This window comes from Aricia agestis, chromosome Z, assembly GCF_905147365.1.
Source record: "Aricia agestis chromosome Z, ilAriAges1.1, whole genome shotgun sequence".
Classification (NCBI taxonomy): Eukaryota; Metazoa; Arthropoda; class Insecta; order Lepidoptera; family Lycaenidae; genus Aricia; species Aricia agestis.
Window position 1 is genome coordinate 31,681,346 of NC_056428.1, and position 13,758 is coordinate 31,695,103.

A 13,758-nucleotide genomic window follows, 5' to 3' on the forward strand; every position below is an offset into this window, starting at 1 on the left:
TGAAATTGTCGATCTATTGGTGTGTGTTTCAAATAAAAGTAATTTGTAAATACTAGCGAGGTACTGAAAGTGTGCTTGAATTTTAATAAATTGGTTTAATTACTTTGGAAGCTGATATCATGAGTATAATAAACAAAAATAGAACATTAATAACGGAGAAAAGAATGTCCATATACTGAAAATTACTGCTGTATTTTTATTATAATTTTGTAGCTTACAAATTATTAGTTATGAAGCTCTAAAAACGGTAAATTATGGCATCTCCGTAGGGGGAGCGCCTTAATGGGATATTTTTGTTTCCTGATAAATACAATGTAATATGATTCCTTAAGAAGTACTCATTAATTTCCAAAAGTGTTTATTTTATGTAGGTTTTTAAGTATGATTTTACTAACTTATTCCTACCTATACTGGCTTATTATAGAATTATTGGTCGAAGTTAAAGCAGGTGTAAAATAAGCTAGAAGAAAGTTAAAACTGTATGCTCTAATAGGAGTAATATTATGTGATTTGACTGTGATACCCAGATGTGCAATAAAAGAGAAGTTGTAACAACTTATCTTAGCAAATAAGAAATAAGTGACGGCATACAATAGATGTTAATGTATGTTACATTGAACTCCACATCTGATAGATAGGGCCAAGTTAATAAAAATATAATAATTAAGTAGTGCATTGTATAACAATGAATATTGAATACTTTCTACATCAAGTACATATGAATAAAAAAATTAAAATACAATAAAATAGGTATAATATAGAATAATTTCGGCAAATCAAGAATAATGAGATAAACAATAAGAAACTGAAAAAGTACATAAATAAAAGAGTGACTCACCATTGTGTTCTGTGAAGATATTCGAGCCGAGCATGCGGGGGTCTTTTGGCACCCGCGGCTTGTTCCTTGCCGAGCGCATGGACGCTCCGCTAGGCGTACCCCGCTCCTTGGCCTGCTGAGCCCCCATCTTGCCTACGATGCTGCCACCCTCGCAAACCTAACCCGGCAAACGACCCCTTATACTGACACTAATTCAATAAAAGTACCGATAGTGAGTGCACTAACTTCATTTTGAATTAAAGTCGATTATTTACAAACTATCAAAGAACCGAAACATAAAATCGAACAGAATTATAAGATCTTTACGCGTCCCTTTACAAACATTTCAATGGAACATCACCGGGGTTGGACATTTACTCAAAAACACAACCTCCGCCATTATGTGGTCTGACATGTTTGGTTTGACGTCGATTTTTTAGTTTCCAAACTCGAGCGGTGGCAGCAGCACTGTCGACGCCATTGTCATTCAAGCTTCTCCTAAGCTCCGCCTACTTTTAGTATTTTTAATAATAGCAACACATTTTATTACAGAATAAAATGTTTTAAAGTATTTTTAAAATTATAAAATAAAAATTATTGTTACTTATAAAAAGTATTTTTTTTTACAATAGAACACTATATAGTGCAAATCGTAAAATAAAACTATGATTTTGAAATTAATTGTTAGTATCATTCCAACAGATGGCGCTCAATAGTTAAATTAAAACCATCAACGTCAAATAGATGGCGCTCAATAGTTGAATTTAAACCGTCAACGTCAAATAGATGGCGCTGTATTTGTGACTTTTAGCTTTCTAACACCAGATGGCTCTACTTAGGTTTGTTGTTAGTTTCTGCTATTCCTCAATAGATGTCAGTGTCAGTCAGAAACATTTGAACGTCGGCCGGACCGTCACACCGCACGCTTTCCGAAATTTCTTTCCGGCGAGTTCGAGCTCACTCAGCTCACTACAAAATGTAACAGAGAGCGCGATCCAATTTTCTGATCAGAAACATTTGAACTGCCATCCGATCGACGTCATCGACAGACGCCCGCCGGAACGCACTCTGCTCATATTCGACTAAGAACTGACGACCAAATCAGTCAGTAGCTTCAGCTGTATTATAACTCCGTTAGCTACTTCCCTGAACATCCCTTTCTGATAATCTGCGTGCTGGCAGGCCGTAGGTGGTGGGTGTGGGACACTGACCTCTAAAATAATACACTGGACAGGCGATCGCTAACAATAAAATGTTCCTATTTGACAGTCGCCATATTGGCGCTGATTGCTATGTGAAAGCAGTACTGAGTGTACTTGGAACTACTATTTTGCAAATGGCGGTTGTCATTTTCTATGTAATTAGTTCACAGTACGCTCACCGCGGCGCTTCAAATCGGCACAAAAAAATATCTGTCATTTTGTATGACATAGCCTGTCCAGTGTATTATAGAGTCCAGTGGTGTGGGTGTAGTGGTGTGAGGAAAAAATTGGAAAAAATGTAGGTTCAGACTTAATACCTAGTGTTTGCGATGATAATTTATAATTTTTTCACATGGATAATAAATTAATCGGCCAAGTGCGAGTCGGACTCGCGCACGATGGGTTCCCTACCCATCGTGCGCGAGTACGATAGACCAAAAGTAGACAAAAAATTGTGTTTTTTTTTGTATGGGAGCCCCCCTTAAATATTTACTTTACTTATTTTAATTTTATTATTAATTAATAAAAAACATTTTTTTCTGGGTCCCACACCCCTTCAGACCTTCAGCGCCCACAAGGGGGCGCAGGGGGCCCACTTTGGGAAAGACTGGGGTAGAGTGTAGACTTACCAGGAGCTCATGGAATATAGCCCCTCAACATTTTTTTTCTTCTTATTTCTTGATTTTTATACTCGTATATCGTTTGTTCGTCGTTTGTTTTTGATTGTTCGTTATAAATACTTAACCGTTTGTTAATTTTTTTAGTAAAAATTAATTAAAATATCCTTTTAGCCTCCCCAATACTCATTCTAATTTCTAATAAATAAAAATGAATCCATATTTTCCTTGGTCACGACATCACGCGTAAACGGCTGGACCGATTTTGTTGAAATTTGTTATAGAGATACTTTGAGTCCCGGGAAAGAACATAGGATTACACATTATTATTTTGTCCCGGAAAAATGCACGGTTCCCACACAATATACTTTTATTTTATGATTTGCGCGTAAACTATTCAATCGATGTACGGGAACAATTACTTACTAAGCATAAACTATCCACGCGGACGAAGTCGCGGGGAACAGCTAGTTTTTAATAAATTAATGACAAAATTGCAGTAAGCACGCAAGCACTCATTGTTTGAATTAATAAGACTTAGAATCTAGATGACCCGGTTAATAATTTCCACCTAAAATAGATAATTTTCCTGTAGCCCTAGCATGGCCACCAGTAGAAATGCGAAAGTATAGACAAACTGTGGACATAAACTTAAGGTGCCATTCTGATCTTTACCGCGGCTATATTTTTGTACCTACAAAAATTTAATTAAAATCCCACTTTATGACAGACTATAGCCTATGTCATAAAGTAGGATATTAATTGAATTTTTAGGACTATACTTAGTCTGTCACAAAGTGGGATTTTAACGGAATTTTTCGGAACGAAAAAAGATCGGAATGGCACCTTAACTTTTTAGTTTATCTCCACAGTTTGCCTATACTTTCGTATTTCTACTGGTGGCCATGCTAGGGCTACTGGACTTCCACGAATATTTCAAGTCTAAAATTAGCCAAATCGGTTCAGCCGTTCTCAAGTTTTAGCGAGACTAAGGCCCGTATTTTTGGTCAGTACTCAAGATGCATCTCGGTCTCAAGACACGCTTCAGGCTCTGTGATTGGTTGGCTGTCAATTTGGCCCAATCACAGAGCCGAACCGCGTCTTGAGACGGGGTCGCATCTTAAGTAGGTACTGGCCAAAAATAAGCCTAAGAAAATTTACAGCTAAGGGTAAGTAAAGAAACAGACAACTTTGAATAGGATAGTTTATTTCGACATACCTAATATAAGTATTTAAAGTTGCATTACAATATAGATGGTTTATATAAGAAATAGGCAACACATCAAGAAATCTTTTAAGATATTTTGAGAAGAACATTAGGATATTTAAGGTTACTATGATTACAATTAATGCACTACCAGAGGAATTGATTCATAGGCCGATGGCGAATCTACGTTAATACCTCGGTCGTGGGAATCACAGACACAATAGATTTTCAATTATTATACGGCACCCGGGTGCAGCTTGGGGATTGAAGGCGGCCCTGTTAGGACAAAATGCTGTAACCTGTAGGCTGTAACACGTCAACATGCAAAAACTGAGTTTAAAACTTTTTAGCTCAAAGCACGTCGAAACAGCGAAATGTAATATGGAATCTAATTATCGAAAACTTGTCCTGAATTTTGTGGGTTCAGTCATAACAAAGCTTACATCAAGTAGATTAATTTAGACTATATAATTACAAAACGATGTAACCCGGGTTGCATTGTTTTGTCGTTACAGGGCCGAATTGGGTTAATCGGGTACTAACAAGCTTTTTTGCTCGTGAAGCAGCCTCTATGGTCTACACGTTGGCCGTGTTTGCCGAACAGAAGGGGACGGCGCTATACCAGAAAGAAAGACGCAAATAATTCAATCTCTTTTTTTAGTATAGCGCCGTCCTCTTCTGTTCAGCAAACACGGCCAACGTGTAGAGGCTCAGGTACGTTTGCTAAGCTTGATCATAACCCGACAAAATTACATTCCGCTTTTAGCCTATAAATTCATTCATCTGATAGTATTTACGTAGATGTTAGTTTATTTTGCAGGGAAGTCGGAATGTGATGTTTAATAGTCTATGTAATGCGTAAATTATATGCCTTACTCAAACCTATGTAATAAGTAACAATAAAATCCTTAAACTTAAATAATAATTAATATAAATATTATCTATATTATATAAATAGCGAGGCCATTGATATGAGGCCAAATTGACTTAATTTTGTACCACTTACCAGATGGTTTACGACTTACGTATCAAACTGCAAGTCCCAGTATTACTTACGTATAGTAAAAAGTTATAAAATATTAAGATGTTAAGCAACTTATCATTTTCAAACGTTAAAAAGCGAAGAATTTGGTTTTAACAAAGTTACCATTTCTGGAACTTTAGGCCTCCGTAAAATTTTGATATCGTGGCCATGGGCGTACCCAGGTTCTGGGCCAGAGGGGGGGGGGGGGAAATTACCCAGGTTCTGGGCCAGGGGGGGCAAATCAGATTTTTCATAAGCTAGGTGTTTATAAAGAATAAAAAATTAATAATTTTTAGTTGTAAAAATATTGTATTGCAAACAAATGGCAAAAATTCGTTCTTATTTTTTTATTTTTATAGATAAAAGTACTAGATAATATACTTAGTAGGGACGTCAACATGATCCAGGGGGGGGGGGGGGGGGGGGGGCAGCTGCCCCCCCTGCCCCCTCCTCGGTACGCCCATGATCGTGGCAAAGAATAAGTAAAACATTGATTTACTTAGTTATTATTATGAGTCGCTAGGAGCGCTGTTTAGGTCCCTACTCCCTATTGCCTGGATACAAAGTTATAGTAACTTTGCGTCCTCAGTCCTCACGGTAAGACTTAAGAGATTAAAAATGTTTGGGACTAACAGTTCGAGATTATCGAAAAGATCCTTCCACTTAAAACTAACGCAAAATAAAAATTTAACATTTTTAAATACAATAACAATAATACTGCTACTAGTTTTACCACAATATAAATATATACAGGAGACCTTTTCCAGACTGCACGAAAGAGACTACGTTTTGATTTTAGTTATCAAAACGTAGCGTCACGGTAAAATAGTTAAGTAAGTATAGGTATACATATTTTTAGTTTTTACCGTTGAATAATCGCGCGTTCACGCTAAGGTTGTCTGTATTCAGCGAATTAAATTTTAAGGTCAAGTCAGAGCTACTTCACTATATGATATTTATATTGTGCAACTGCCTTTTCACAATCGTTCCAATATTTGCCATTTAAATACATTAAGTATCTCTTTGGCACCCATACTTTGGCTCAATAACTACAATACTTTTAAAACAATAGGTTAGTAATAGTGAAACAATTATAAATGGTACCTAATAATACTTCTCGCGTTTTAAGATGAGTTCAAAACGTTTTAATGGCACATTGACATAATATTTTTTAAAATAAGAAACAGCTTTTTTACACAATACCTGAGTAGATTTCCTAACATTAAGTAGATAAGTACTTATGTATAGCTCACAATAAGAGCATATAGAATACCAACGTATAGACCTACCACCACCTTTTACCGATTTCAGATATTTTATCATATCAATTAAAATCAATTACTTTTAAAGCATCAATAGTCAATACATTTTACAGTAAGTACTGATTACTGAATAGTGAATATTAAACTCTTTTTCAAATAGGTACTTAGCTCACACTATAAGAGTCAGTTGACCATAATTTTAATAGAATATTATTATGATTCAGTTAGCCCGTTGAAACATGACAGTATCTAAATTATTATCATAGTCTCAGACCTAATAAAAAGTATAGTCAGACATCTAAGAACAAGTTACAACTTACAAGGATATAAGACCGGTTTTAGCTTGTGTGAGTCATATTTTAAAGCCCGTCTACCAATCACGAACAAAAGATAACAAAGTAGCGTAGTTTATACATGTGTGTGTGTAGGCGCGTGTAAAAAAATGGAGCCACATAGTATAACATTGGTTACACAGTACACTGTTCAAAGAATATGCGGCTTGCTTTTATTTCAATCTGAGATTTTAAAAGGAATTTATAGGGTGTTTATTAAACTTTTTGATAGAAGTTTTTCCTGCATATCTCTAAAACACTTATTACAGTTATACATACTTAACTAAGAAACGCTAAATAAGCGTTTCTATAATAATAGACACATGTAGTTCATCTAATGAATAATGATATGATCTAAATATAGACACCGCATTCATTTTTAACATCAATATTCAATGAGCAATGTTACCCAACATGAAAATCTTATTTATAAACAAGAAATAACTATAATTAGGTTTTTATAAACCCCTTTTCTTATAATATTTAAACAGATATCTAACAGTTAACTCCGAGATATATGCCATTTTGGCGAAAATATTAGGAGGGCAAATATAGGACGTATATTTACACCTTGTAAAAGTATCTAAGTTTTCAAAACTGGTGCTTTACCAATTGGCTACTGACATTTTACTATACTCCATCTACTATTACTTATTAGATACCATCTACCTGCGGGGCCAAAATGGTAACATTTAGCAATTCCTCTCAATCAATTCAGCAAATGAATTGTCAAAACTGTCAAACTGACAAATGTCAAATTAGTACGAATTACTAGACATGAATTGCAAGCAGACTTGCATTTTGCGATTTAAAAAAAATGAATCATATTATGATTCATAATATGATTCTCCAAAGCGACTATTTTAGCCCCGCTGAGTGATTTTGTCCGTAATTTATCTATTCAATTGCGTCCAAGGACGCTATAGAACAGACAAGTCAGCTGTACCGACAACTCAGGCCCCAATTATGTAAATAAGTAGGTACTTAAGTAAAATTATGAAAACAAATAATAATTTCTTTTATATTAATATGTAGTTAAGCTTAATAAGAAGCACCATAATATTAAGAAGCCAATCTCTGTACTTACAAACAACAGCGAAGAAACATTAGGTAACTTACTAGATTCTAAACTACCTAGATAGATAATAGTTTAACGGCACTTCCTATATCACACTGATATTGTCACAGCTCTCGCCCCCACGTCCGCTTACATCATATATATACATACATAGATATCTTTTATATCAAATATCACAAATACATTACTCATTGAGCAAAAGTGTTCAAAGTAAAGAACAGCTGCTAAAATTATGTGTGCGGGACTAAAAACGTGTACGGTAAATGCAATCTGCAGAATTTATTTATATTGCGAACAAACATTTCTGCAAGACTGCCGCTTTCGAATTAATTTTTTCTATTTATTTGAAAATGTTGATTGGCTGTCAATTCCATAATAATTAAAGCCATGCGTGGGTGAACCACGTCGTAACTAACAATTTGAAATCTGCCGTTTTTTTCCATAAATATGGAGGTATTGGACTAGGAAAATGATTTGAAATAAAAAAAGTGTCGATTCTATGTATAGCTTGATATGTTAGCCAGGTGATAAAGTAGCTAAGTTACAAGGTTTATTCAAATAATAAGGGGAAAAATGGGCAATAATCGTTGTTAAATTGTAAAATGTTAGTTACCGGCCTCCTTTACTCTGTCATAAATGATTATCGGGACAAACTTTAACAACGTTTTAAAATATACAGTGGTAGACGCAATAGGTAATATTAACTATATAGGAATGTCTCATTTAACAATTCTTATTAAAAGTTAATAAATAAGACGTATACCTAAAAATTAAGTAGAATTACAATAAAAACTAACCAACATTTAAGTTAACTGGTGCCTAAAGGGTAATTTATTATTAAGTATCATCTTTAACTAACCATAAAATTCACTTCTTCGTAAATATTTAGAAATGTTCCTACTTTAAATACTTATATTTCCTTTCATTTTTAGTCACAAAAATAAGTTTTCTGTACTTAATCTTTCAGATATGCAAGCGAGTATGTTACTCACAAAATAAATATTGTAACAATAACATTTAAGTTTTAGTAAACTTGATATGGTTATATTATTTCTTTTTACTTTGATAGAGTGAGACGTATAACCTTTGACTTAAAGTAACAAAATAAACTTTCTTCTCTCTTATTTCTATGATTCAAAGCTCTATCATTTCTCGTTTTGTTCCCCATAGGCCAAAATGCCGCTAAATTGTTTTAGGAAGAGACAGTTCATCATGTTTAGGGAGAGTACTATCACCAGGAATCCAGGGTTTCAGACACACATAACACTAACATCAATAAGAACTCTTATAAATGAGCCCTTATTTGAAACTCTCAATTGTTTAACATAGTAGCAGAAAGTAGCACTCTTATCGAATCAAGAAGAATCTACTGGATACACATACAAATATTGTATACTTCTCAACTTAGCTACCACCATTTTGATTCACCATTTATATGGTGTGGTGAGGAAACATCGGTCAAGGCAAAGGTGCCTCCTCGTAGAAGTCGGGTTCATCCTCCTTATCTATGTCCTTCTGTGCGCCATCCAACTGAAAAAAAGTATAAATAACTTTTAAAACAACGCATAACTACTGTAAGTACCTACAATATAAGAACTAAAAACGGCGGAGTAAGAAAAGACTGCACTTTATTAGGGTAGAAGAAATAACTTTTAAAAGTTCACATCTTATTTTTGTGCTGTTAAGTAGATAATAATATTATTTTAATTCTTTGAATTGTCAAGCATTAAATAATAATTAATCAATCTATGACGTTATAATGAATGAAAAACTTGTAAGTAGATATGTTTTTCGCTTAGTCGAACCCTCGTTTTACCGACGTTACTTATAACTAATTTATATAGAGAAGAATACTGTAGAGTTTCATTTTGTAATTACTTTGCTATTTATAACCAACGTTGACAGTGAACAATTGCGTAAGAAAACACGTTTCCTGGTAAAAATACATTTGCACTTGACTTCGAACAAAAACGTAGTTTTGGCAAGTAGACTCGTTCGAAAAAACATCTTCAACTAATCTGCCAAAATATCTGAATTGTTTCAATGTAAAATGCTGGCTTTTTTAATTCTTATAGCTTCATGCCAAGATTACTATTGGGGTACGTTATGTAACATACTACGTTTTTAGGCTGTGTCCATGGAAAAAAGGCATAACGTCGGAATGTAACAATACGCCAACAACATCCATTCTAAACTAAAAATTAATTTTTTAACATCAGCTCTCAGATTAGGAAAAAAATAAATTGTTTGCAGTCGTTTGCTTCATAATCGATGATCATCATTCCAATAAGTTCGACCATGTCATTACCTCTACACGTTGCGATAATATAAACTGACCCGTCGCGGCATTATAACTAGCGCCACAATCCTGCATCGCCATATCGAAATTACAGGCAGATAGCATTTTACTGTTCATCAGGGATAGCTATTTATACATACATACGTTATTGAAAACGACCGTAAGAGCGTTTTCTTAAATTTTCTTTTCATGCAGTGGCGGCCTTAGGGTCTGGCGAACAAGGCAATAGCCAGGGGCCTCCCAAGATATTTTTTCATAAGACAAAAGGCCTCACAAAGACCTGCCGCCCAGGGCCTCGCAAAGCCTTTCCGCCCGGGGCCTTGCATTGGGTAAGGGCTAAGGCCGCCACTGTTTCCACGTCAGTCTTACCGCTCTCAACTGCAATGGCGTGAAGAGATACGCGAGCGACATCCGCAGCGGTATCATCATGACCAGGAAGAAAGGCAGAGCCAGCGAGAAACGCGACGACTTCACGGCGTACAAGACGCATATACCGGCGATCTGGAGCAGCGTGAACAGGTGCATCTTCAGCGTCGGCACCTGGAAACACGGAGGACATATTATTTAGACATACTTATATAAAAAAATACGAAAATTTCTTTGCAGCCTTTTGCAGTAAAGGCGGTTCTAAATTTTGTTATATTTGTCTTAACATTTTATTAAAATACTTATTTGATATTTTTTTATTGCTATTTACTTATTTTGGTTATGAAAAGTCGGAACGCGCAAGAAGAGTTCCTTACCGTAGAGCGAAATTAAACCAAAAATTGTGTTTTGTTGTATTGCTCCCCATAAATATTTATTTTATTTTTGTATAGGAGCTCCCTTTAAATATTAATTTTGTTTTGTGCTGTTATAGCGGCAACAGAAATACATAATCTGTGAATATAAACGAATTTATAGCGGTTCTTGAGATACAGCCTGGAGATAGACAGACATGGAAGTCTTAGTAAGAGGGTCCCGTTTTTACCTTTTGGATAAGGTAAACCCTAAAATTAGCTTACCTAAGAACACACGGCCGCACTTAAAAGTTAAAGAGATTTAATGCATATTTATCTTCAGTTTAATGAAAAGTTTGAAGGAAAAAATTAATTAAGTTTGAGTCAAAATCATCATTAAAGTTTACTTAAGAAGGAGCAAGTAATATTTAATTTTGATTTCATGAAGAGTTTGAGTGAGAATAGGTATGCTACCTATAATATAGACTTAAGTAATATCACCATTATTTAAATTAACTTCCATTGAATATTCCAGAGTGCAGCATTTACTAGTCCGTATTCTTGAATAAGGAATCATTAACTAGATGTTACAAGATAACGAGAAAGAATCTTATTTACTGTAACAATATCTAAGGGGCAAAACTTAAATTCTAGGAAATAGTGTGTAATCTCACCAATCAGAAATTCTTGGATCTTATTTGCTTTATATAAATAGGTAAGACATAAATATAATGCTAAAGGAAAATTCATACTATAAATAATTTAAAAGTATGTCGGTCAGTCTGTTTCTTGTACTAAATACTAATTATTAAGAAGAAGTTTGGTTGGGTATTTACATACTTTGCACAAATCCCATCACAAAATTTAGTTTCCATTTTGGTATTTACACCGTTATATTAGGGATCAGTACCCAAAGGGTAAAAGCAAGACAATATTACAGAGACTTCGATGTCTGTCTGTCCGTCTGCCTGTCTCCAGGCTGTATCTAAAGAACCGCTATAGCCAGACTTCTGAAATTTTTACATATTGTGTATTTCTGTTGCCGCTATAACAAAAAATATCAAAAACAAAATAAAGTTAATATTTAAGGCTACCATACAGCAATATATTCACAAAATCTTTTATTACATAATGATAACATAACATAGATGATAACATCTACCTGCATGCCAAATTTCAGACGTAGGCATCCGCTAAGAAAGGATTTTGATAAATTCCAACCCCAAATAGAGGATGAAAGTTTGTATATAATAATACTTCTTAACGCGATGAAGCCGCGGGGAAAAGCTCGTATTTAATAAAAAAAAAATAATCAAGGGGGGCTCCCATACAAAAAACACCAATTTTTTTAACCGATTTCCAAAAAGGAGGAGGTTATATGTTCGTCTGTATATATATATTTTTTTTGTATGTACAACCATAACTTCGCCGTTTTTCGAGTTATTTTGCCATAACATACGTTAATAATTGTAAAAGTCTAGGGAAAGAGAGCTCGAAAACACTTTATTTAATACTAGTGGTCCGCCCCGGTCCGCCCGTGGCACATAGTCACATACATAGCCTATAGCACTCAGGGACATCTTAGCTATGCACTTGTGAAATAATTTTTGACATCGGTCCAGTAGTTCCTGAGATTATCGCGTTCAAACAAACAAACAAACAAACTCTTCAGCCTTATAATATTAGTATCTAAGTGATATGTAGTGATGTAGTAATACTGTTACGGTACATGGTATACGGACACGTGGTGCGCAAGTACATACTCGAACCTTCTAGAAGGGTCTAATGTTTGTTTACGTGTTTACCCTTTATTTGTTAGCGTGTTTGAATTTAGACCTTATGACTGAGTCCATAAGGTCTAAATTAAATTCAACTTACTGCACTTATCGCAAGGACGGCAGTTTTATTGTGGTACATGCCCGAGCCTCCGAGAAATTTCCCACGGTTGTTTACTTGTTTACGTGAATCGGGAAATTTCTGGAATTCGTCTCGCCATATAAAAAGAGCCGCAGGCAGGCCCGGCAAGTCAGTTTTTAATCTAAGCGATCTTCGAGGCGACATCAAGTGATCAATAGTGAGTGAACCAGTGAAACCTGCGACTTGGCTACGACCTAGGACAGTGATAGTGCTTAGTGATTGGACCTAGTGATTAGTGTTTGGACTTAGTGCTAAGTGTTGTGACCTAGTGTTTAGTGCAGTGTTAATAAAGTCTTCAAGAGAGTCACCAGGTCTTTCTCTCCAAATCCTCGAACCCTAGCACGTAACAATACTTACTATTATATATGTTCTATAATATAATATTTCACTTACCCGTCTCACGTACGGCACTTGAGGGTGGTGTTTCACCGGCTTCAGGAGGAGTATGCATCGGTCCCAGAACTGGATTCCGCCCAGGGCCGATATACCCATGTACAAGAAGACTCCGAACAGAACAGCCATAGGGACCAGCCGCAGCCAGCCAGCGGCCAGCACCGAAATACCGCATAGAAGTGCCACCAGCAGTCCCGTTAGACGTTGCTCTAGAATAGTAATTTAATAATTTGGTCGCGTTAATCAAACCCATCCAACCGATCACATCACTTCATTTTCATCACTGATGAAATGAATTGACATAAGCCCACCACATAACGTAGGCCCGTCCACTGCCTAGGAATCAATTTTGGTACTAATATACGTGATACTAATATAAGCAATGGTAGAATTGTTTATACGAAGAAATGAATGATGAAAAGAATCTTTGAGATGTAATTACGAAATCTAAAAAAATAACGCCTCAGTGGTTTAGTGGTTTAGAGCGTCGCTCTTGACCGGAAGTCATGGGTTCGATTCCCGCGTTGGAAACATACTATTTCCAAGTTTGGTTAGGACAATGCAAGCTGATCAGTGATCACCTGATTATCTGTCAAGTAAGGGTTGGACTTCATCTGGCAGCACGGAATCGCATTTGTTCCGCCTGTGCTACCACGTGCTGCAGTGTGCTGCCGCATGCGAACGCGCGCTGTCGCATTCCGCAGACAAAAAAGGCGATCGCGATAGCAAGTGATCGGCGGTGAAAGGATGTGTTAGCATGCTATTGCGCGCTTCAGCGTTCCGGAGTCTCACTGCCGACCATTGCATTTTGACCGTGATGCCGATCGCCTCGAGGATTCCGCCGCGTGCTATCGCATTATGCTTTCTGTCCCGGTCTAGCAAATGGCAGTT

The 13,758-nt window shown here is 35.9% G+C and overlaps 2 protein-coding genes and 1 long non-coding RNA gene across 9 annotated transcripts in view; 1 reads left to right on the forward strand and 2 right to left on the reverse strand.

Moving 5' to 3' along the window:
* LOC121738850 (tyrosine-protein kinase Abl) overlaps positions 1 to 1,256 on the reverse strand; it is a 107,569-nt gene extending 106,313 nt beyond the window's left edge. For both annotated transcript variants that reach the window (XM_042131107.1, XM_042131106.1), the window contains exon 1: positions 839 to 1,256. In XM_042131107.1, coding sequence (XP_041987041.1) covers positions 839 to 965 — 127 coding nt within the window. In that variant the 5' untranslated portion in view covers positions 966 to 1,256. The remainder of the gene's footprint in view (positions 1 to 838) is intronic.
* Positions 1,030 to 13,546, forward strand: LOC121738855. Its single transcript, XR_006037348.1, has 3 exons — positions 1,030 to 1,040; positions 5,391 to 5,397; positions 13,465 to 13,546. It is a non-coding gene; the product is annotated as an uncharacterized LOC121738855 (long non-coding RNA).
* The window catches only part of LOC121738851 (anion exchange protein 3), a 100,035-nt gene continuing 94,410 nt past the window's right edge, over positions 8,134 to 13,758 (reverse strand). For all 6 annotated transcript variants that reach the window (XM_042131113.1, XM_042131109.1, XM_042131110.1 and 3 more), the window contains 3 exons: positions 12,868 to 13,076; positions 10,208 to 10,378; positions 8,134 to 9,069 (listed from right to left, as the gene is read on the reverse strand). In XM_042131113.1, the coding sequence (XP_041987047.1) occupies positions 8,998 to 9,069; positions 10,208 to 10,378; positions 12,868 to 13,076 (452 nt within the window). In that variant the 3' untranslated portion in view covers positions 8,134 to 8,997. The remainder of the gene's footprint in view (positions 9,070 to 10,207; positions 10,379 to 12,867; positions 13,077 to 13,758) is intronic.